At 41.3% G+C, this 26,003-nt stretch overlaps 1 protein-coding gene and 1 non-coding gene across 6 annotated transcripts in view; both read left to right on the forward strand.

Annotated features, from left to right (window-relative positions):
- Positions 1-26,003, forward strand: part of ikbkb (inhibitor of nuclear factor kappa B kinase subunit beta) — a 94,116-nt gene that overhangs the window by 59,062 nt on the left and 9,051 nt on the right. For all 5 annotated transcript variants that reach the window (XR_009062673.1, XM_057831073.1, XM_057831074.1 and 2 more), the window contains 6 exons: positions 6,374-6,497; positions 6,567-6,718; positions 7,629-7,690; positions 7,777-7,877; positions 7,968-8,017; positions 8,104-8,203. Coding sequence is in view for 4 of the 5 variants with exons in the window: in XM_057831073.1 (XP_057687056.1) it covers positions 6,374-6,497; positions 6,567-6,718; positions 7,629-7,690; positions 7,777-7,877; positions 7,968-8,017; positions 8,104-8,203 (589 nt within the window). In the remaining variant the exon portion in view is untranslated. The remainder of the gene's footprint in view (positions 1-6,373; positions 6,498-6,566; positions 6,719-7,628; positions 7,691-7,776; positions 7,878-7,967; positions 8,018-8,103; positions 8,204-26,003) is intronic.
- On the forward strand, positions 20,715-20,796 carry trnas-aga (transfer RNA serine (anticodon AGA)). The gene has a single exon. It is a non-coding gene; the product is annotated as a tRNA-Ser (tRNA).

Here is a 26,003-nt window from a genome sequence, read left to right on the forward strand (position 1 = left end):
TTCAGGTTAAGACATGCTTCAACTGGAAAATATTGCCTATTGTTACAAAAGAAAATTCAGGATACGGAAGGCAGAAATATAGTATAAGCTGCTAATCGTAGCTCCCAGAGTTTACTGAACGTAACATACTTATAGCTGCTGTGCCATTGGCTATTGCCTAGGATCTTCCTGGCATCCATTTGGCTAAGAGGGACCTCTACTCTATATGTATGTGTGTATAATTGCATCCTCTTCATTCGCTCCTCGGGCCATGAGGTGTTCCGACAGCATTATGTGTGTGCATTAACTTATATTTTTATTCTTTGTTTTTTTTACATTATGCACAACTCTCATTTTACGTTATTTGTGCAACTAATCAAATTGTAACATGTATTTGTTACATGTTTTAAAGCATTTTTATGCTTTATAGTAGAGTTATGTCTGAAGTTTGCGGGGTTTGGAGTAAGCCTGCGCATTATATTGTTTGAACATCGCCATTGCAATGTGCACATGCGCAATAGTCACATCGCAGGATGTGCAATTTTTTTTTATTTTATTTTTTTTCAACATTTAAACTTTTGTTTCACTTCATGAACGCAGCAAGTGTGCAGATCCTAGATTAAACTGAGTTATAAAATAGGGCCGATGGCGCCATTTTTCAGAGCATCGGAATTTAAAAATATGCATACAGTGGGGCAGATAAGTATTTAGTCAACCACTAATTGTGCAAGTTCTCCCACTTGAAAATATTAGAGAGGCCTGTAATTGTCAACATGGGTAAACCTCAACCATGAGAGACAGAATGTGGAAAAAAAAAAAAAAAACAGAAGATCACATTGTTTGATTTTTAAAGAATTTATTTGCAAATCGTGGTGGAAAATAAGTATTTGGTCAATACCAAAAGTTCATCTCAATACTTTGTTATGTACCCTTTGTTGGCAATAACAGAGGCCAGGTCTGAAGGTCTGTAACTCTTCACAAGCTTTTCACACACTTGCTGGTATTTTGGCCCATTCCTCCATACAGATCTCCTCTAGAGCAGTGATGTTTTGGGGCTGTCGTTGGGCAACACGGACTTTCAACTCCCTCCACAGATTTTCTATGGGGTTGAGATCTGGAGACTGGCTAGGCCACTCCAGGACCTTGAAATGCTTCTTACGAAGCCACTCCTTTGTTGCCCTGGCTGTGTGTTTGGGATCATTGTAATGCTGAAAACTTAGCCACGTCTCATCTTCAATGCCCTTGCTGATGGAAGGAGATTTTCACTCAAAATCTCTCGATACGTGGTCCCATTCATTCTTTCCTTTACACAGATCAGTTGTCCTGGTCCCTTTGCAGAAAAACAGCCCCAAAGCATGATGTTTCCCCCCTCATGCTTCACAGTGGGTATGGTGTTCTTCGGATGCAATTCAGTATTATTTCTCCTCCAAACACGAGAACCTGTGTTTCTACCAATAAGTTCTATTTTGGTTTCATCTGACCATAACACATTCTCACAGTCCTCTTCTGGATCATCCAAATGCTCTCTAGCGAAACGTAGACAGGCCTGGACGTGTACTGGCTTCAGCGGGGGGACACGTCTGGCAGTGCAGGATTTGAGTCCCTGGCGGCGCATTGTGTTACTGATAGTAGCCTTTGTTACTGTGGTCCCAGCTCTCTGTAGGTCATTCACTAGGTCCCCCCATGTGGTTCTGGGATTTTTGCTCACCGTTCTTGTTATCATTTTGACGCCACGGGGTGAGATCTTGCATGGAGCCCCAGATCGCGGAAGATTATAAGTGGTCTTGCATGTCTTCCATTTTCTAATAATTGCTCCCACAGTTGATTTCTTTACACCAAGCGTTTTACCTATTGCAGATTCAGTCTTCCCAGCCTGGTGGAGGTCTATAATTTTGTCTCTGGTGTTCTTCGACAGCTCTTTGGTCTTGGCCATAGTGGAGTTTGCCGTGTGACTGACTGACAGGTGTCTTTTATACCGATAATGAGTTAAAACAGGTACCAATAATACAGGTAATGTGTGGAGCCTCGTTAGACCTCATTAGAAGAAGTTAGACCTCTTTGACAGCCAGAAATCATGCTTGTTTGTAGTTGACCAAATACTTATTTTTCACCATGATTTGCAAATAAATTCTTTAAAAATCAAACAATGTGCTTTTCTGTTTTTTTTTCCACATTCTGTATCTCATGGTTGAGGTTTACCCATGTTGACAATTACAGGCCTCTCTAATCTTTTGAAGTAGGAGAACTTGCACAATTGATGGTTGACTAAATACTTATTTGCCCCACTGTACATTCATGTTTTTCTGCTTCATGCTCGTACAGCACCACAGCATCTCACTCTCCCTCCTGCTAGACAGCGCGTCCAAACTATTTTTCTTCATCAACAGTGCGGTATCCCGAACAGAGCTATTCAACTTGGTGAAAATGTTCTCGTTTTAATATCGCAATATAATATCGCAAACTCCCCAAAAATCGAAATGATAGTTTTTTTCCAATATCGTTCAGGGCTAGTTTGGAGCGGATTAGGGCCTTTACACGGAGAACGCGTCTCTTCTTGTGGAATTTTAGTTTTATGAAATTACTTCCAAAACCAATTAATTTCGTAGAAGTACCACTGGATGTGTTATAGACAGGGGTGCACATAATTGTTTTGCCCAGGTTCTCAGAGGAGGACCTGGAGATGTGACTTGGTCCTCATTGAGCTTGAGAGCCAACCCGCCTGATGCGATAAATTTATGACAAGCTTTACTTAGAGCCAATTAACTTTAATTAATTATATTAACAATTAATGCTTGATTAACATCAACTGGCACAACAAAATTGCCATTACTTTGAAATGTAAAGAAATAAAAAGCACCAATTCAAAATAAAAGGCATTATGCGGCTCCCACATTAACTCCAAGCCTTTTTAAAAGTGGGATGTCCTCCTCATAAGACCTTATTGAACGTGCATGTTTAGCTTTGTAAAATGCGAGCAAAAACACGTTTGTCAGTGCATGTCGCTGTTCATTACCTTTATTCCGCCCTATTCCGCCACTTGTCCATAGGGCGAGCGGGGTCCTGTTTGACATCGATAGTTTGCTTAATTGCCACATGCTCTCTGTTTTTTTTCGTGCTTTTCAAAGTTTGGGTGGCTGAAATTCTTTGACCCTACATAAAATGCGCTGCTCTTATCGGCGACATTGGGATTCTCACAGCACATTTTGTACCGCATTTCCGTGCGAGCATCATTTGCTTCTAGCCATGGTACCTCCTACTTTTCAGCAAAAGTCCTTTTTTTCGGTAGCTCCGGTGACGTCTCTGTCGTCTGTCTGTCTTTTGACGGGGGTGGGGGAACACGGAAGTAATTACTCAGTGTGGCCTGCCTCTTTGAGATTTTGAGAAGTTATTTTCTCGTGTCCGCCGCAAATACGGTGGTCAGCCATCGGTACGCAAAAGCGTATGGAAGTCGTTGAGGGCCAGCGCGTTTGTCTACGTCCGGTACGCATGCGCGCATGCGGACCACTTATGTGCACCCCTGGTTATAGATATAACTGTACATTAACACATACAACACAAAAAAGTAAATATTACAGTTATGCAATTTATTTTGAAATCTGTAAATATCAAAATTTTCACATTTTTGATCAGCATATTTTTTTATGACTTAGTGCTTTTATAATTCTATTTTGTTTATGAATTTACGTACTGTACATTTAGATAATTCCCCCACTCTTTCCTGTATTTAAAATCAGAGGTGGGTAAAGTAGCCAAAGGTTTTACTCAAGCAATGGTAGCGTTACATCAGAATAATATTACTCAAGGAAAAGTAAACATAGTCATCCAAAGATTTATTGAAGTACAAGTAAAAAAGTATTCGGTGAAAATCATCCTCAAGTAATTAGTAACTGCTTATAATGTCCGTTTTTTGTTTTTGTTTTAAAACAAAACAAAAACAATGGAATATTGTTTTCTCAACATGAACTGTTATTATAGACCCCACTCACCAATGTCACACAATGACGTGTCGCTGTATCCGGCCACCATATTGTCCGTCATTGTTTATCCGTATTCTCAATGGTTTCAATTTGTCGTGCAATTTATAGTGCACTTCATGGAAGCCCCGGTGCTTTCAGACGCTGTAAACTCATTAGATGCGTTGCATAAAAGGCGTTATGTGGAAAAGCTCTGGTCTATCCACTCGCCAGATCCATATTTGATGCCTAAATCGATATTTTTCGACCCGCTGTCTTCGCCGTCTCTGCCTGACATCTGCTACCCTGATATCTACAACTATCTTGTCCACAGAAACTCAGCCTATTCTCACGAAACTTTGAAAAACTTTAACAGCAGCACTCTAAGCAACATTACCCCGTGTGACCCTATACTTCCAATTTTCTAAAATGGCGACAATCAATTAAAAAAAAAAAAGTTGACTGCGATGGCCGACGCTTCAAGGATAGGTGGATATTGGACTATTTCTTCAATAAAATTCGCAACAACTGTGTCTGCCTCATTTGCAAAGAGACAGTCGCTGTTTTCAAAGAGTTCAATGTGACACGATATTACCAAACAAGACACGCTGACATGTACGACAACATTACAGGGAAGATACGCAGCAAGAAATTAAAGCAACTTGAAGCTAGTTTAATTTCACAGCAGCAGTATTTCGCAAGAGCCCGAGTGTCGAAAGAGAACGCCACAAAGGCGAGATTGTTGAAATTATGAATTAAAAAAAATAATAATAAAGCACATGTGACACACAGAAGGGCTTGCTAAAATTTGTTTAAATATATTGTTCTACGTAAATCAGCCCCCACATTTTTACCACACCAAATCTGGACCCCTTTGCAAAAATTTTGGACACCCCTGTTTAACTGATGATCCGTAGACGAGGCCAGCTTCTTTCACTTGGTACCAGCTAAATATTATTCAAAAATAATGATGGCGGAAGAAATAAACATCTTGAATTTGAAACTGTATGTTGTCGGCGATCTGCCTCGCAATGATCTTAACTGTGGTTGTCAGCCCAAAACCCTCTAAATATATATTAAATGCATCTTACCAGGTATAAAATGACTACTACATAGTCTGTGGTGATCGTTCGGTGCCTAGTTTTCTCGTCGAATTGCAGCAGTCCATCTCGCTCTCCTCTCCGGGTCTCACGGAATACGGTAGAACTTCAAGTCTCTCCGTCTATCTTCTCTGTTACTGAAACCAACCGCCACACACGCCTTCACCATTTTGATTATTAATATTAACGAGCAGAAAAACACGCCATAATAGGAGGAATTTACGTAGCGGTAATGCGTAAACATGACGAGTTGACCGACAATATGGCGCGGAGGCGTGGTTGTGACGTCATTTGAGTGGGGTCTATACTGTCCTGTAACCTATTGCATGACCAAATTAGGCCAAAAAATACACAAAAATCATCGAATTCCGACTAGAAAAATCAAGAAGTGTGGCAAGCAATGTGGATCACGAATTGGGCTACACAGATACATGGAGTGGACTCACAAAAATTAGTGATGGATAATCAAAAACGACGGACAACCCCAAGCATAACCTATTATTTGATCACATAAGGCAAAAAAAAATTTTTTTTAATACAGAAAAATCATTGAATTCCGACTAGAAAAATCTACAGAATTGAAACATCTCCTGTCCAAAGAGCATGAATGACCTTTAGTGAAGAAAACATTCCCTACCATGAAATTAAAGCGATCATATCTCTGGGTTTCCATGGTCTATTGGTGCCAAATTATAACTGGTGAGAGAGGTGGGAATCCACACATTTTGAAATACTTTGCGTGCAGTACTTTTAATTTTTAATGGTGCGTCAAAGACGCCACGTGATTGAACAGGTCCGCATAATCATAGAACTTTTGACTGCAAGCTTGTGTGCGGTCATGTGACTGTATTCTTACGTGTAATTAGTCTAATAAAGTCATGTGTTTATTGTTGGGATGTCTCATCATGATCGGTGAAACTAGAAGAGCCACCGTGGGCATTTCTGGCAAAATAAAGTCAAATCAAATATTCAAGAAAAAGAAAAATGTAACGACTCCACTGTAGCCCAAAGTAGCTGAGTAAGGGAAGCAATTATTCACAATTCTACTCAAGTTAAAGTTAAAAGTATGTTGTGGTAAAACTACTCTTAAAAATGCATTTTTCTCAAAATGTTACTCAAGTAAATGTAATGAAGTAAATACAACACGTTACTACCCACCTCTGCTCACAATTAATGCAAATACAAACACTGCCATTATTAGATACTATTCTGTACTACATTTTTCAAAATAACGTACACACAAAATTTTGGGGTTAAAAAATAACATTTATCAGCTCAAACCAGCTTTTTATTATGACTCTAAATAAAAAATAATAAAATTATGTCGTCTTTGTTGACCAGAAAAAGACCCAAAGCAAGCTCTGCCTTACAGCCCTTTAAGGAGAACTTATGGCCAGGCATGGCACACCATCCGTTCCCTGAAGGAGGACTGGCAGAGACTGCAGCAGGGGCAGAAAGCGGCCATGTAAGAAACACATGCATACGCAAGCCTTTACATTGTATTTAACAGTCCCACTATTTTGCTTTCTTTCAGCATGAGCTTGCTGAGGCATAACTCATCCCTGTCAAAGCAGAAGAACGAGATGGTGTCAATGCACCAGAGACTTATGGCCAAGCTGGACTTCTTCACCACCAGCCTTCACATAGACATGGACAAATACCAGGAGCAGACTGCCACCGGGATTGGTAATCAATAATAAAGGACTCCTCGAGTTACGACCGAGTTCCTTTCCTACACTGGCGACGTACCCCGAATTTCGGCGTAAGTCGGATTCCACCGTTAAAGTCGAAATTTACGTTAAAATACTTCGGATGAAAAAAGAAATACATTAAAATAAAAATATATGATGCTATACTTTCCGTTACTGCTGAGAGGTGGATTGAGATTTAGGGTTTTCAGTGGTTTATTTGCAAACGAAAGCATGGTATATGACTACTGATGCCAACAAAACGGAACCAAAAGTCAAACTAGCCTTTTCGGCCACTTGTCCAACCCTCCCTTTCTCACTCCAGATGCGGTGCAGTAAGGGACAGACCAGAAAACATAACACAACATATTATCATTACAATCTGAAGCATACATGCAACCCGATTCGTTACATTACTGTCCTTATATTTACGTTATGTTAACCCATAGACTTCACTATCAGTTTACGGGAAACAGGGCAGCGCCTTAGGGGGCTTATTTTCAAAAACTTAAAATTTAGATATTTTCAAAACCAAAGCTGCTAGCGACCAAAAACCAAAACAGGCACCTCCCTTAGGCATATTTGAGTCTTCATGAGCAGCGGCATAAAAAAATTTAAAGTCATTCCCTAATAAAATCCTGATTATTTTTTAAATTATATAAGTATAACAAAACTTAAAATGGCTATAAAATTCTCTAATTTTAAGGCAGATGCACAAAAACCACCAAATGCAGAGATAATCTTATATCTAATATTTTCAGGATCAATAGCAATTTTTAACATACCATATAGGTTTTGTCTATCGTACCTCTTGTATCTCGAGGTGTTATTATTCTACGACTGTGTCCACATTGTTTTATTTCTAGATTTATGTGAAACACAAACATGGAATTCATTTCATTCTCTAGCTTCAGATAAACTATTGGGAGTGTGGCGGGAAATGGAGCAAACTGCCAGCAGCTGTGGTCAGGTATAAAAGTCCCTGTCTGTCTTTCTGGATGTGTATCTATTCTCACGTGCTCTCAAAATGACCCATCATATGATGTGTGTCAACAGCCCAAAGTGAGTGAACTAGAGGAGGAGATGATGCATCTGCAGCAAGACATCTTAGATGTTCAACGTCAGCCCTGGCGGAGCGGAGAGGCTTTGGACACACTGTGAGTAACAACTGAACTTTCCTCTTTACATTTCATGGATTTGAAAAAAAGGCACTGACAAAAAACCGCATCGTAATTTTGTATCTTTAGTGAAGGAAAAGCCATGGAGATGCTGCGTAAACTCAGAGAGAAACCCAAAGGTTTGATTCTTTTATGTGTTTTTCTCATCCGTGACGCGTTTTTCCCTTTTGTCTTTTTGAAAAATGAATTTTTTTCCGGTCTCCAGAGCAGCGTTGTTCTGGAGATGGTCAGGAGGTGCTGCGTCTGGTGGTTCAGGCGGTGCAGTTCTATGAGCGAAAGCTTCGAGACTTCTACTCACATCTCAGGTATTGTTGAGGCTCCACTGTAAGTCAATTCAAGTTGATTTATCCCTCATATTGTGTTGAGGTCAGAATTGACCCGTTTTCAAATTTTCGTATGAAAAATCAATGGTAGTTTTGACATACGTAAACTTACAAACGGGTCAATATTGACCCAAAATCAATATACTGCAAAGGTTAGTATTATAGCCCAAGTTAATTTACAGACCAAATATAATTCACTAACAAAAATATAGGCTGATTTCTAACTCAAGACAAGGGTTATATAGACAAGTTTCCTGAGCGAAACATGGGCGGCGCCATTTATGACATTTTCGCTACCGACTTCCTGGTTTAGACAGAACAACATGAAGTGCGGTTGAAGTAAGCAGTGTGTAGAAACAGTTAAAACTACAAAATCAAACCAGAAGAACCCAGGGAATCTCCAAAAATGGATTCAGCATTTTGTATGAGGCACTGAGACTTCCTTTGCTGTGCGTTTGTTCTTATCACTTTGTTGCTCGTTCGTTGGCAGAATTCCAACAGTCTGTGCAGCCTGTGTTAACATGAGTTGTAGATTTATACGCCGGCCACTTGAGTGACCAAAATAACGCAAAATTAGAAATATTACAGTTGCAGAATGCATAAGGGCTGACATGGATTTTGATGTTACAAGAAAATACTACAAGGTATTTTTCATCTGGTTAGATTATAGTTACGGTATTATGAGTTTATCACACATGTACATATAAACACAAATAGTATGTCATTCTTTTTTATTGCAGATAGTGTCATGGTTGTGTGCTTTCGCAGTTCTTTTCATTCCGGTACATGACTCAGTTGGATGGGCGGGGCTGTGCAACACACCTGTGGCGCATTAGGAGCACTCATTATTTTTTTAAAACTACTATCACCGTATGCAAGTGTCGGACTATTACTTGCTAACTTGTTGCTTACCGCCGTGTGCGTCGTCTGGAGATCTCTTGCCTGTTACGGTTTTATTCTTTGTTATCACGTTGTTGTTATGGTATTTTTTGTTGGACTTTGCTATCATTTGGTTTATCCTTTTCTGGCCATTGTTGCCTTCCCCTTGGTTCTCTCGCTGACTCGGTTCGTGCCCTTTTTGTTTTGTATTTTTTTCTCGCGTGTTCTGGCATGCTCCGTTGTTTCTCGTTTTGTAATAAATACTTCAAACTTCAACATCTGTGTTTGGATCCATATTTAACGGCTCGCCGTTTCATAACAAATATTGATCGCAATAAAAATTTTGGACAACACAATTCTATTTCTTGGTTTATTTAAAACGATTGGTGCATGTGCAAAACAGGTTAATAAATCAAGATTTATAAAATTATAAGAAAAATAAAGAAGGTGGAGCACATAATCTCGATATATTTCCATCAACGTACTATTAGTGTTGTTTTGAGGCACATCAAGTTGTCTTCCCTTGCCTAACAGCTTTTTCTACCTATAAACAAACGGACAAACACTTGCATTTATGCATTTAGGATAAGAAGCCCATGTATGACCGTTAGTAGATCAGTGTTTCTTTTCCATTTCTTTCTTTGTATAACTATATTTAGCAAAGCTAATGCTGTCTTAGCTGTGACACAAAACACAGAATTGTTGTCAAATTGAACATAATTGAGCCATCCGAGTACACGTAGCTTACTGATTAGCAACAGGCTAGCAGCAGATAGCTTGTGTTGTAACCACAGCAGAACAGTAGTTGTAGTAAATAATATTAAACATCGTCATAATTACAATCATCATTGTAATAACAATATCAATGACAACAAGTCGTTTCATGTTCAATCTTTTAGCTTTAGTATTTTTGGAGCACTGGACTCATGAAAATGCAGGGATAGGAAGAACATACCTTCCATAACACAATGGCAAGGTGGCTACATAAACGCTCGGTCTATGTGGTGGCACGAGCTTGGTTCCACATCTGCCTTCATGAACATGTTGTCCTCCCATATCCTGATGATGGCAGATGAATGCGGTATTTCCAAATTGTCTTTTTTGAGGGATTTTCATGAGTGATGCCACTCTCGCTGCATTGTTGTTTTGGTTAGAGAACGTGGAAAACGGAAGTCGCGAGCTGAAATGCAGAAGTAAAGCGGAAGTACCTCGGAAACTTGTCTATACCCCTAAATCATCCAAAAGGTCCCAAAGGTCTCCACAAAAACTTAATTTACATTAAAACATTCAAAAACATCATCACTTGAAATCCTTTCATTTAACCCTCAAAGAGCCATTTCGACCTGGTTTCCACAGAAAATACAACACTGGGAGCAGCAAACACTTCATGACATCTGGCTGTTGGAGAGTGTGACGCATATTTTGGGTGACGAAAAATAATAGAACATATAGTGCTGGCCAAATGTATTGGCACCGCTGCAATTCTGTCAGATAATAATCAATTTCCCCCAGAAAATGATTGCAATTATAAATGCTTTGGTAGTAATATCTTCATGTATTTTGCTTGCAATGAAAAAACACAAATGTGAATGGGAAAAAAATTAAATCATTATCATTTTACACAAAACTCCAAAAATGGGCAGGACAAAAATATTGGCACCATTTGAAAAATCATGTGCTGCTTCTCTAATTTGTGTAATTAACAGCACCTGTTACTTACATGTGACACATAAGAGTTGGTGGCAATAACTAAATCACACTTGCAGCCAGTTAAAATGGATTAAAGTTGACTCAACCTCTGTCCTGTGCCCTTGTGTGTACAACTTTGAGCATGGAGAGAAGAAAGAAGACCAAAGAATTGTCTGAAGACTTGAGAAGCAAAATTGTGAGGAAGCATGGGCAATCTCAAGGCTACAAGTCCATCTCCAAAGACCTAAATGTTCCTGTGTCTACCGTGTGCAGCGTCATCAATAAGTGACCTAGCGCCCATATAACTGTGACTAATCTCCCTTGATGTGGACGGAAAACAAAAATTGATGAGAAATATAAATTAAAGATTGTGTGGATGGTGGATAAAGAACCTCGACTAACATCCAAACAAGTTCAAGCTGTCTTGCAGTCCGAGGGTACAACAGCGTCAACCCGTAATATGCGTGGGCATCTGAATGAAAAGGGACTCTATGGTAGGATAACCAGGAAGACCCCACTTCTGACCCAGAGACATAAAAAAGCCAGGCTGGAGTTTGCCAAAACTTACTTGAGAAAGCCAAAAATGTTTTGTGTAAGATTTGAAGCTAGGTTTATGTACACCTAGCTTGGCCGAAAAGAACACGCAGGAAGTCGATGTAGCTTTTGTGAAGGTTGATAGCTGCTCCGCCCCTAGCTCTGTGCTCGCAGCCGTCTTTATTTAGGGGCAAACAATAGGATGGGAGGGGTCATCAAGGCAACATGGGAAATTGAGTAGATCACATGAGGGCCCAGAACAAAGGAAAGGCTGACTAGACAGCATTTAGCACAAAACATTAGGTGAGCCTCTTGAACACTTTGGCATGAGTTAACATCTAATTCATCTAAATCAGCAACATCAACACATATACCCTTCGCTTTGGTTGCAAGTTGAGAGGACTGTAAAATTAACGTATATATGTTTATTCTTGCCGTACTTTATTTTGAAATGGAAAGACTCAAGGAGGCAAGCAAAATCGACCAGGACCTTCATCAAGAAACCAAGGAAAATACCATCTTTCTTTTCTTAAGTGGACCCATCTTTGTTTGGCAGCTGTTGGTCAGTTCTTGTATACAGTTCGTCATGGTCCACCTAGGAACCACATAGACGATGTTTCTCCATCTCACTGGCCACCAAAAAGCTCTGCTAGCCACAGGTGAATCCTGCCAGCTCCACCACGGCAGTACAGGTTGGATGATGGCTACTGTTGCTGTGATGCCGGCCCATGTCCTTCTCCGAGGCAGGGCTCTCTCAGGTTGCGCTGGTGGATTTCATTGTCTGTGGGGATGAGCAGTATTTTGCGATACCAGTCTCAGGCAGTTTCAGTGCCTCGATTCCTGTCCATTTCAAACTTCCCTATCTGATGCTAGCTGCAAATTCAGGAACTGTTTCTGCATAGATCTAAACTTTGCATTACAATCACATTTGCATGTTTTGTTGAGAACATTTTTACTGTTTGAAAAATGCACTAATCAAGACAAACAACATTCTTTATTCATAATTGAAAAATTATGAATTAACCCCATTTTCAAAAGTTAAAGTAACAGGCATTTGTGAATTTAACTCCTAAATTTCCCCTTAAAGTTGTTTACCAAACAAACAAACTTGAAAAAAACAAAGGTGACTCAAAGCCAATGCAAACAGAACTCACAAGGACAGATCAGCTGTTGGCTGTAAATGCACAGACAACTGACTTCAAATTCTGTAATGACACGGAACTGGTCGATTGGCCACTGTGTGCCCTGGCCAAGATCTTTACAATGCGGTCAGAACCTGGACAACGCACCTGCCCGGAAAACAACTTAAAGTCTGGATATGTGGAGGATAGCTGGGGTAGATGGCGGCCGCTGTGTCTGACCACACTCGAAGTGGAACGATATCGAGGAGGTTTTCTTTTTGGTGCGCTGCTGGCTTCTGCAGGGGATTGGAGATTGTGCCAGGTGGGACAGTGAATGCTGGGACGGTCCTTATGAGGTGGTCAGAAGGACCTGGCAACGCCAGTACCCCAGGCCCTGAGTCCACAACCGGAATGGCGATGCAACTTACTACGAAGCTGGGCAACCTTGAGATGAATGTTCGTCGGGAAACAGCAAGGAATGAAAACTGCGACGAGGATTAAGTCAACGAAAGGGGGGTGTCGGACACGGCCTGCCATCGGTCCGCAGCTATTCCCTATCTTCTGGATCGGATCAACTGAATAAACTAACCACTGAATTATGAACTAATCTACTGGATCTAATCAACATAACGAGCACATTGCCAGGATCGATAATGGACTTTTGGGAAAATAAACAATCAGAGGGGATGGTAAAGAAAAAAATAAACAATCAGAGGGGATGGTTAAAAAAAAAAAAAAAGTGTCAAAAGTAAGTGTGTAAATTATTATTCGATGTTGTCTGTGTCCTATATGGTATACTGGGGTCGGGTTTCAATAAGCATCGGCTTCTCCCGTCTGCCCTTTTCTTTTCGGGTTGAATTAATTGTAACACATATAAATTCTGTATGTTTGTTCGGATTTGTCATGCCTGAAGGGAAAATAAACAAAAACAAAAAAATAAAAATCATACAGTAAGGTTGTCATTAACTATACATCTACTCTACATCTCTGAATCAATTCTTTGTTTCTGCACAATTTTTTTCATTGTGCAGCAAACCACATGTACCTTTGTACATGCATATTAATTACTAAATCCAAATGATCCTTCATCAAACTGAAGGCAAAATATTTTCAGCTGTCACCATGTATGCAATTGGTTGCATTGCTGCATCATTTGCTACTTTGTTAGCAAACGCCCCCCCTCTTGCAATCTTGTCTGTGACGTTGGTGTGCAGGTCACATTTGCATACAGCCAATTGTTTAGGTAATTTGATCGTATAAAGTAGATTGGCAAGCAAGTCCTTGTGTGTTACAGGTTTGCCAGTGGAAGTGATCACGCCTCTATTGTCCCAATTTTTTACAAAAGTATGAACAGAGGAAAAAGCGTCTTCGCTATTAGTATAAATAGTGACTTTTTCACTCTTCATTGCTTTACGTGCTTGAGTTAGAGCCATGAGCTCTGCAGCTTGAGCTGAAGAGGAACTGGGAAGCGACCCAGCTTTCAGAATTTTATCCAAAGTCATGACCGCAAACCCTGTTTGAGCTTTACCCATCCAATCATTTTTAGAGGACCCATTGACAAACAACTCCACTCCTGGCAAAGCTGTATCGGTCAGGTCTAATTGCGCTTTGGTGGATTGCTCGGCAACCTCCGGGCAATTGTGTGATTCTCTGTCACCTTCTGTGGGAAGAAGAGTAGAAGAATTTAATGTTGTAATGTAATCTTTCCAAGGCCAAATTTGCCGTAGAAGACAATTGTCTTGCTGGTGATGTCGTTGTGACATGTAATTTAGTTTGTATATCCTCTTCTACATTGACCATTTTGCCATTTTGGGTGTCTCATTCACCATTTTCTAATTTGAGAGGACACAAACTATCTAATATACTAGAATGAGCAAAAATATCACTTTCTAGTAAATACTGTCTCCGTTTGATCAACAATTGTCCGTCTGGTGTGTGTACCAAGGCCAGTTGTAATTTTGTCAATGCATCACGTCCTAGCAAATTAACTAGACATTCAGGATACAACAAGACACTGAGAGAACATGAAAAGCCTTCTGGGTCTTTCATATGCACGAGGTTTGAGACTGGTCAGCCGGTCTCGCACCTGGAATGGGGTCACAGCATGTGGTCCTACAAGAACCTGAATCACAGAGAAACGTCATTGAGGTGCCATTTACACATAAAGTCATTTCTAGCTTACTTGGCATGTCATTTAAAAACAAATCTTCGCAACATTTGTCGGCTGGGCTATTTTTTCCAATTTGAAGTCATCTTTGTCAGTAACTAGTTGCAGTTTCATCGAATCGGCTTGATTAGTCTGTATTAATTTGCATTCATCGTTGCCAGAAACTAGTTGCGATGAATCTACTTGCAGTTCCATCGAATCTAGTTCTGCATTATTCTTCTGGCACTTTTTGCAATTCCTACCCCAGTGCCCTTTTTGCCCACAAAACCAACATTCATCGTTATCTTTGATCTTATCGTTGATCTTTGCCAAAATTTCTCTTTATTTTTATCTACTTTTTCTGGAAACCTCTTTCCCCTTGAGGTATGCCCTCTTTTGTGCGCTCCTTGAAAAAGCACTTCAACACTACCTTTTTTCCCAACTAGGTATACACCTGCCTTTTCTTTTTTACAATTTCTATCAGCATGGATTGCATGTGTTATGTACTCTTGTAGCGCACTAGTTGGATAGGCAATCTAGTGTTCTGTGATCCAATCATGAATTCTCTTAGTGCTGTTTGCATGTAGAGCATTCTTCAATTGTTGTCTATATGGACCAGCATCATCATAATCTTCCATTAACCACTGTAATGTTTAAAAACTTAGGTCATAAGAATAACAAAATCCTCAAATGATTCATCATTTCTTTGTTTTGTTGGCCCAATTACACTATAATCGCCTCTCCATTGAAATTTGGTTCTCAAATGCTGATTTAATTCAGTAATTTTCCTTTTTTTTTTTTTTTTTTTTTTTTTTTTTAAACCTGTCCTGTTCAGTTGTTTTGACACGGAGAATGGAAGTATAAGTGCCCGGATAGTCTGAACAGTTTTAATGTTTCACATTGAGAGTCTGACATTCTCCCATTGTGATCATTCAACATACCTCATTTATTATGACAAAGCAGAGAACAGGACGGGGTTATGGAGGAACAGAAGAAAAGAAACACAAGAGAAGAAAGAAAAGAAACACAAACAAGAAATACATTGAACGCCTATCTACACTAAGTACTAATAGAGGTGTGCATCGGCACTGCCCTCACGATTCGATTTGATTACGATTCGGAGGGCCACGATTCGATTCAGAGGGTCACGATTCGGTTCGATTCGGCAATGCATCGCAATGCCTTAAAGCCTGGAATGCATTAAAATTCTAAAGCAAAGCATATTTTTCGTGAATCATGAGGCAACAAAAGCGGGCGGACATTAAACAACTTTTTATTGGCTCTTGTGTCACTCCTGGTTGAAGTCAAATGAAAATATTTTTAGATGTATGTATTAAAAAAAAAAAAAAAAAACATCACAGCATTTAATTGGTGCTTTGAATGAGACCAGGGCTTTCTCTTTTTTTTACACACAATAGCAGCCTTTCACACAGTGCAACATCTGAACTCCTGTGCAAAATCAGTAATAAGTCATGTATTTTAGTCACAACGACCCATCAATAAAAATATTCAAGTAAATATTAAAGAAAACGACAAAGAAAATATTGTAGTGCAGCAGCATCTTTATCGCAATATCAATCCAGGGATCAGTTCAGTTGCAAACAAAACATCAACTAAATTGCAATGTAGAACAAAAGTAAAATGTAGGCCTAGCCCACTATATATGTGCAATCAACTTAGAAATGCAATCAGTAACTACCACATAACAATAAAAAAATAATGAATTAAAATGAAGTGCAGCAGCATTTTGGCAGCCATAACAATCTGTTTCAACATGAGGAAATATCAGTTTTTTGCAATCGAGAGAGCAGAGAGATAGTAGAGGTTAGATCGGGCCTAAAAAATCCAGCCCGACCCGACACGGCCCGCTGGTATTGAAGCCCGACCTGGCTTGGAGTGACGCGGGGGAAAAAAACGCAGCAGCAGCAATGTAATTTCTTTTTTTTTTTTTTCAAGTTTTCTTAAAGTTTAAATAGTCTACATATTTTTATGATCATATAAATGCATTTACACAACGAAATAACGCTGGGAAAGATTAATATATATATATTTTTTAAAAAAACATGCGATTTTGCAGACACACAGAGGAGAAGATTCAAAAGAATCAAATTTATGTTGCCTTTGTGTGCATAAATAAAAGTGTCTTTCGTAACAAATCGTAAGCGCCACAGCAGAGGAGAAGAAGAAAAAGCGGGCAGCGCCACTGCGTTCATGTGCGTGCACAAGCAACTGCAGAATACAGCGAGCCTGCTCTCGGTTTTATTCCATATTTTAAAAACAATTTATTAGTCCGGCGCGGCAGCCCGACCCGACCGAACGTGAATGCTTAACATTTGGGCCCGACCCGTTCGGGTTCGGGCACAAGATCTAACCTCTAAGAGATTAGACATAACATAACAATGGCTGAAGCGGAGAAAGAGGGAGCGAGAAAGATTATTGATGCACCTAAGACATTGAAAGCAGACATCTGGAGGCATTTTGGCTTCTACGAGGTTGGTGGGAAACTTGACCAGAGTTATGCAGTGTGTAAAAAATGAAACATGAGCATAATGATACAAATGGGGAAACCAAATCCGTTGCATCACCGTAATTGCGCAGGGAAGATTTTTGAACGTACTTATATATTTTAAAATGCACTGAATCGATTCGGCTTGTTGCCCGCATTGAATCGAATCGTCCATGCCCCGCATCGGGATGCATCGGGATGATGTATTTCCGGTTGACACCAAGTGGGGGGCCAGTTGACCAGGGAAAGAGGGGGAAGGAGGTGGGGGAGTCTATAAGCTAAGTGAGAGAAAGGGGTAGAGTGTACACAAATCATTTCTGTGATCTAGAACCCAGTAATCGTGTGAATCCCTTGTGAGTGTAAGCCCATTGGCGACCGACCCTACGCCGCCTCATCGGCAATCCTGCCACCGGGACCCCCTGCCCGAGCGCGCCCAATCACATCCAGCAGCACGCGAGCCCCACCGGGCAAGCAACAGCCACGCAGACAAGCCACGTGGGCGCCAACACAGGGCCACGGCCCCCAGCCAGCTAGGGCGTGGGGGGCAGCGCAGCTCATCCCTCCCCCCGCTGCCCAGCAAAGGAGCCCTTGCGCCCCCCCCCCCCCCCCTCGGAATCCAGGGTGGTCCCCTGGACCACCCGCTTGTCCATCTACTGGCCTTCAGGGATGGCAAGAGGGGACACACCACCAACCCCACGCCCATCCCCAACCCCGTCCGCCCACCCGGGCCACGAGCTGCCGCCGCAGCCCCCCAGCCAGCATGGCACGCCACGGGGGCCCCAGCAGCCCGCCAAGCCCAGGGCAGGGCAGGGTCCCCCGCCGTAGCAGGCAACATCCAGCCAATACACCGCCGCCCAGCCAGCGATCCGGGGCGGAGCACAGGGTGGACGTGGGGCGACGCGAGTCCGGAGCCCCGACCTCCCCCCACTTCTGCGGCCGGCAGCCCAGGCAGAGAGGAGACCACGCATCGGGAGCCATGCCATAGAAAAAAAAAGTGTGGGACCCACCTACCACCTTATTACTGTGGCTGCCAGGTTCCTGGCTGGCAGCCATAACCCAGCACCGTGATGGGATTGTGAGGGGAGGGTAGTACAATGTATGCATTAAAATAGGAGAGCTTGGCTTGGGGCAGTGGGACCGCAGCATGGAAATTCAGCCCAGCTGCCCGTCCGCCTGCCCTTTGCCAGAGCTCTCCTGTGGAGTATGATGTGTGTTTCGCGTTAAAAAAAGGTGCAGGGATGGCAGGGCCTGCCGTGAGGAGATAACCGTGAGCACCCCCCACCACCACCACCACCACCACCACCAGGTCCCAACCATCCCACAACCTTGGTGTGTGATGCATTTAAAACAGGGGGGAGCCAGGCCAGGACTGTATGGCCCCGTCCCAACTCTCCCCGGAGAAATGAATGAGTATGTAAGTGCCAGGGTGAAAGATATTTACAGTACTGAAGTGAGGAGTGCGTGAGTTATGAGGCAGGGTCCCGCGGGCGTGGCCCCGTTCACCGGAACCACCGGCTGCAGGGCGGGAGAAGCGCCATGGCCCTGATCAACCCCCACCCCAGACCACCCACGGCGCACCGGCAAGCCCCACCCAAGGCCCCAAGAGGCCCCGCCGACGACCCCGCCGGCAGGAGGGCAGCAGCAGCCTCCACGGTCCAGGGAGGTGGAGAGGGCCGGAGACAAACTAAGGGGACGGAGGCGCAACCGCCCCCAACCCACCCCCGGGCCAGGAGGGATGCGCGGCATGACACCAGGGGGCATCTCCCCGGTATCCGGCACAAGGAGACGCGGGTGAGACTCTGGCCAGGCCGACCCGGTAATTCGGTAATTTTCCTTGCGAGCTCTGTCATCGTGCGCTAAAATATTCTCACCTTGCGTGGGAATATAGTCACCTCAAACATGTCCCCAATCCTTGCCTAGAAGTGTCATATACACTTGTTGAACCTCAACACCATAGGGTTAGGGTTGAGGGTTGAGGGTTAGGGTTAGTCAAGTATTGTAAATCCTCAATACAATGATTCACATTTATTTGAGGTTTGGTGACACCATCTACCGCTTTTTTGACATCGTTAATTGTCCACGTACGATAAACTAACATTGTGGAGTTTCGTCCATAAATGCAATTTGGATTTGCAACTTCAAACATTGGAAATGCGCCGCTTACAGTTGGATTTCCTCCCATTTCAGGATTCCAGTCTAAATTATTTTGCATTTGGCTACACGTCATAACCGGCATTGCTGGTGTTATATGGTAGATAAATGTTCCTTTCAATTAGTAGCTTTGCAATTTTGGCTATGGGAGGACAAACAGAGGTTGAGACGTTAGCACAGAGGGGTGCCTCTTGTGCACTTGGGTTTAGGGTTAGGGTTTCTTCCAACCAGCTGCTGTGATCGCAGCCTTCTTTATTTAGGGGAAGACAGTAGGATGGGAGGGGTCAGGAGGGCAACATGGGACATTGACTTGATCACATAAGGGACATTGAGTAGATCACATGAGGGCCACATGGCCCAGAACAAAGGAAAGGCTGACTAGACAGAAGTTATTCTATCAGGTGACTAACTACAAGGAAAGCATAAATGTTAACTGTATGCACAACAGTTCCAACATTTTGGAAGAATGTCCTCTGGTCAGATGAGACAAAAGTAGAGCTTTTTGGGAAAAGGCATCAGCATAGAGTTTACAGGGGAAAAAAACAAGGCCTTCAAAGAAAAGTGCACGGTCCCCACAGTCAAACATGGCGGAGGTTCCCTGATGTTTTGGGGTTGCTTTGCTACCTGTGGCACTGGACAGCTTGACCCAAAAAACACTTGAAAAAGCACTTGAAAATGGTTTGAGAGAAAGCACTGGAGACTTCTAAAGTGGCCAGCAATGAGTCCAGACCTGAATCCCATAGAACACCTGTGGAGAGATCTGAAAATGGCAGTTTTGAGAAGGCACCCTTCAAATCTCAGAGACCTGGGGCAGTTGGCCAAAGAAGAATGGTCTAAAATTCCAGCAGAGCATTGTAAGAAACTCATTGATGGATACCGGAAGCGGTTGTTCGCAGTTATTTTGTCTAAAGTTTGTGCTACCAAGTATTAAGCTGTATTAAGCTAAGAGTGCCAATATTTTTGTCTTGCCCGGTTTTGTGCAAAATGATAATGATTTCCTTTTTTTTTTATGTTTTTTCATTGCAAGCCAAATAAATGAAGATATTACTACCAAAGCATTTGTAATTGAATTGCAATCATTTACTGGGAGAAATAAAGCATTATCTGACAGAATTTCAGGGGTGCTAATATTTTTTGGCCAGCACTGTATATATCATTTTGTTTTAATATTTCGAGATCACAATAATCTTTAGTATTTAGAATTACAACTACAGATAAAACAAACGCAATTAAAATACTTTCTTCAGATTTTGCAGTCTTTATGTCACTGGGCTTTCCGTGCGTGCCGGCTGTCAGATCTGACGATTAGATAAACAAACACAATTAAAATGCTTTGTTCAGAGATTGTGCAGTCTTCATGTTGCAGGGCTTTCCATGCATGCTAACTGTCAGGCCTGCCTGCTGACACAGCTGCTCCTTGTCACACACACTCACACACATGCGCGTGTGAATCACCACGGCAACCGGGTTGTCGTGGCCGAGTGGTTAAGGCGATGGACTAGAAATCCATTGGGGTCTCCCCGCGCAGGTTCGAATCCTGCCGACAACGATTTTTTTTTTCTGAAAGCCGTATGCATGGTTTATAGTTCTACATTGTAGTGACTGAAAGGCGTCAGAAGGGGGTGCTGGGCGTTGGTAATGCATTGATGGGCCTATGATTCATTTTACAAGCATTAGTCATTGTTACAGTTGTTTTTTAATCCTGTCTTGGGGCCAGGGCAAAACAGCTGGTCTACGCAGGGAAAGAAAAGAAAAAGAGGCAGAAAAGGGGGAAATAAAAGTCAGGGGAAAAGGGAAAAAAATGTGGATCACTACACAAGAGACAACCAGAAGGCAATGGGGAATCGAACCTGCACCAGTCAGAACAGTGGGGACTTACTCATGTTTGGTGGGGGTTTGGGGGTGGCTGTTTTTTTTTTTTTTTTTTTTTATCAAATCTTAAACACATTACGCCACTACAGTTTTTTGTGTTAGTGTCGTACACCTTCCGAGTGACCGTGACTTTACATAGTTGGTAAATTCATGACCTGCGTGAGTGTTCTGTTAACAAAGATACAAATAACGATCGATAGCCTGACTTTTCCTTACATTAGGAAAGCAAAATTCCTTTGTTGAATCTCGTAAGCGCTGCAACATGTTTTAATCACATACTCGTGTTAATAGTTTTAAAACTAAACAGCAGACAACAGAGGGATCAAAGAGCCTCATGTGGCTTCGGAGCCCGGGTTGCTGACCCCTCTAGTAGATTAATTCTAAAGCCTAAAACTTCCAGAGCACATGAAGGAAGCTGTACTGCCCTCGGTATATAAATCCTGGATACCACATAGACCACACAGTTAGCGAACTCTTTAGTGACATCACGACTCTGAAGACAGCTGTCCATTGTCCACAGGTTTATTGACATTGTGTAAAGCAGGGGTCCCCAATTTTTTTCCTGTGAGGGCCACATAACTTTTTCCTTCTTCAGTTTGTAACAGAAAAAGTGTGACGATTGCAGGAGTGCCTAAATGTAAAAATGTATTGTTTTTCAGAAAGCCACAATCAAATAACCCTTTCTGGATTCTTCACGGAACAAAAGTAAATAAAATAAAAATAATATAATATAATATAATAATAATAATAACACAATTAAATAGATAATAACCAAATAACCCTCTCTGGGTTCTTCACAGAAAAAAAGCCAGGAAATAAATAACACTATGGGGAAAAAAAGAAAAAATTGTTCAGGGGGCCGGACCAAATGTGGAGGTGGGCCATATCCGGCCCACAGGCCGTAGTTTGGGGACCCCTGGTGTAAAGCGTAAAACTGAAACACACAATAAATGAAGTGAATATCTTTTTTTCTATACAATGTAAATATACTGAATTTGTGAATGAAATAAACCAACCTGCTTTTTAACTGCTCTTTAAACATGTATTTATACTATTAAATATCCTTATTACTTATAATTATCACTTTGTAGGAATATATTTCCATTTATTCACTATAATCAAATGTTGACATTGCATTCTCCATCATAAGACAGTATATGCCATTGAATAATGGCACATCTGAAAAATATTAACTAGTCCTAGCAAGATGGGGGTGCACAATGCACATTCCAAGCAATTTGACCCTGCCCCCAAGTTAGAAGGAAGAAAAAGAGTCCAAGCAGAGAGGCGGGAGCACTTTTTTGCCCTTGTCTTGGTACCATGTCTTGTCTTCTCTGTTTGTGCGTGTTTAAGTGTAAATTCTTCGTTCTTTTTTATTCCCGAATTCTGTGTCATCATTTTCGTTATAAGAATAAAACAGCCTGTAACAAGGATAAATTGACTCTTTTCCTTCAACTTGTATTTATTCTCTTTAACTGGTGATTAAAACGCTACAACCATCATACACAGTGACAAAAGGAATTTTCTCACAAACAACAACTAAATTTAAATTTACCAAAAATAATGATCTGTAGATGCAAAATGACAACTTAGAATTCAAATACGTACCGATGAGGCTATCAAAGGCAAAAGATGGTTGCAGATTCAACTAGATGACAGAGGTGATAACAACAACAGCCCTGCTAACATGCTTGTTCAACTTGCTGACTTTTTTCTGGTCACATGAGACTATTCAGCTAACTTCCTGACTTTTGTCGTCACATGGCAAGTCAGAGGCCATATCTGGTACCTGTCTTCATTTAAAGTGACAGTAACACAATACAAAACAATGAAAATTCACATGCAAAAGTAAAAAGTCATTTTAACATTTTTAACAGTGGTAAGAGCACAGAAGCATTAGACTCAATTCCCCCAGCCGCTCTCCAGATTGGCTCTTTTGCCCTTCTCCCAGGCCGGCCCCTAGAAGTAGCATTGATAGGATTGCAGTTAGGATATGTCAGGATTTCATTACATGAAGTCATTCAGCTGACACGATCTCATTCTCAATCAATGGAGTACCAAATTAGTTCCAGTTATTGTAATATGTATCCACGGCAAGTATCCATGGATACTTACACCATACAGAAGTGCCACAACAACAATAAATACACTGGTTATTAGTAGGGATGTCCCCGATCCGATCACGTGATTTTTCAAAAGTTCGGAATCGGGTGAAAAGGATTGGGTTTTTTGTTTTTTATTTTTATTTTTTTTTAGGGCTAAAAAGTAAAAAAAAATATCCAAAGATATTATGACATTGCCAAAAGAAGCAAAAATACTGTGTTTTTTATACGCTGTAACACACTGGGAAAAAGTAGAAGCGAAGTACTGTAAACAGTTGTTTGGAACGTTTATTCAAATTTTAAAAATTCTTTTTAAAAACGTTTTTTCATTATGCGAACGGGGCTCGGTATCGGCAGATTCTCAAAATCAGGTGACTCGGACTGAGAAGCAAAAATTTGCGATCGGGACATCCCCAGTTACTAGTGATGTGCAAATGAACCCTTGTGAAGCACCAAGGCTTTCCTTTTTGTATCAAAAATTTTTTGATGCTATGGGGCTAAACCCACAGCGACACCTAATGGTGTACTAAAAATACAGTAGCTGCTTCATTATTTTAATAAAACACTCGCACAAAATATTCAATAATTCCTTACGGGAGGCATTTTTTTAATAGATATCCTTGGACACAACCTATCATGAGGTGGCTTCTGCCTCTTTTTTTAAAGGTTAAATATTAGTTATCAAATATCAACTATTTGTCCATGGCTGTATACGACCAATTACCCAAATGAATGGAAAAATTAACTTGCTGCTAGAACGCTTCAATGAGTTAACCTGATGAGCCATACTAGCATGTGAAATGCATGTTATAATTTTTGTCTGTGTCGGAATTATTCTAATATACAGTGCCTTGCAAAAGTATTCGGCCCCCTTGAACCTTGCAACCTTTCGCCACATTTCAGGCTTCAAACATAAAGATATAAAATTTTAATTTTTTGTCAAGAATCAACAACAAATGGGACACAATCGTGAAGTGGAACAACATTTATTGGATAATTTAAACTTTTTTAACAAATAAAAAACTGAAAAGTGGGGCGTGCAATATCATTCGGCCCCCTTGCGTTAATACTTTGTAGCGCCACCTTTTGCTCCAATTACAGCTGCAAGTCGCTTGGGGTATGTTTCTATCAGTTTTGCACATCGAGAGACTGACATTCTTGCCAATTCTTCCTTGCAAAACAGCTCGAGCTCAGTGAGGTTGGATGGAGAGTGTTTGTAAACAGCAGTCTTCAGCTCTTTCCACAGATTCTCGATTGGATTCAGGTCTGGACTTTGACTTGGCCATTCTAACACCTGGATACGTTTATTTTTGAACCATTCTATTGTAGATTTGGCTTTATGTTTTGGATCATTGTCCTGTTGGAAGATAAATCTCCGTCCCAGTCTCAGGTCTTGTGCAGATACCGACAGGTTTTCTTCCAGAATGTTCCTGTATTTGGCTGCATCCATCTTCCCGTCAATTTTAACCATCTTCCCTGTCCCTGCTGAAGAAAAGCAGGCCCAAACCATGATGCTGCCACCACCATGTTTGACAGTGGGGATGGTGTGTTCAGGGTGATGAGCTGTGTTGCTTTTACGCCAAACATATCGTTTTGCATTTTGGCCAAAAAGTTCAATTTTGGTTTCATCTGACCAGAGCACCTTCTTCCACATGTTTGGTGTGTCTCCCAGGTGGCTTGTGGCAAACTTTAAACGAGACTTTTTATGGATATCTTTGAGAAATGGCTTTCTTCTTGCCACTCTTCCATAAAGGCCAGATTTGTGCAGTGTACGACTGATTGTTGTCCTATGGACAGACTCTCCCACCTCAGCTGTAGATCTCTGCAGTTCATCCAGAGTGATCATGGGCCTCTTGGCTGCATCTCTGATCAGTTTTCTCCTTGTTTGAGAAGAAAGTTTGGAAGGACGGGCGGGTCTTGGTAGATTTGCAGTGGTCTGATGCTCCTTCCATTTCAATATGATGGCTTGCACAGTGCTCCTTGAGATGTTTAAAGCTTGGGAAATCTTTTTGTATCCAAATCCGGCTTTAAACTTCTCCACAACAGTATCTCGGACCTGCCTGGTGTGTTCCTTGGTTTTCATAATGCTCTCTGCACTTTAAACAGAACCCTGAGACTATCACAGAGCAGGTGCATTTATACGGAGACTTGATTACACACAGGTGGATTCTGTTTATCATCATCGGTCATTTAGGACAACATTGGATCATTCAGAGATCCTCACTGAACTTCTGGAGTGAGTTTGCTGCACTGAAAGTAAAGGGGCCGAATAATATTGCACGCCCCACTTTTCAATTTTTTATTTGTTAAAAAAGTTTAAATTATCCAATAAATGTTGTTCCACTTCACGATTGTGTCCCACTTGTTGTTGATTCTTGACAAAAAAATTAAATTTCATATCTTTATGTTTGAAGCCTGAAATGTGGCGAAAGGTTGCAAGATTCAAGGGGGCCGAATACTTTTGCAAGGCACTGTACATAAATTTTTATGCCATTTTAGTAGAGAAGGGCAAACAATACCAGCTAATGTCATTTAAATTTCAAATGAAGCTTCGTGCATCAACGCTAAACTGGTTTAGCTATCATCATTGGACAAAAAGACTTGTAAATTGATGAGGGTTGAATCATTTTCGGGACGAATGAAGCTTCGGAGATCATCAGTCATGTGACAGCTGTCGTTTGTTACAAGGTCCAACACTTTCAAAACACAGGGCTTCATTAGAGTTACACAAGCTTGGGAGCTTCAGTATAGTTTGCCCATTACTGCTGGTAATCCACATTTT

Source organism: Corythoichthys intestinalis, chromosome 3 (assembly GCF_030265065.1).
Source record: "Corythoichthys intestinalis isolate RoL2023-P3 chromosome 3, ASM3026506v1, whole genome shotgun sequence".
Taxonomy (NCBI): domain Eukaryota; kingdom Metazoa; phylum Chordata; class Actinopteri; order Syngnathiformes; family Syngnathidae; genus Corythoichthys; species Corythoichthys intestinalis.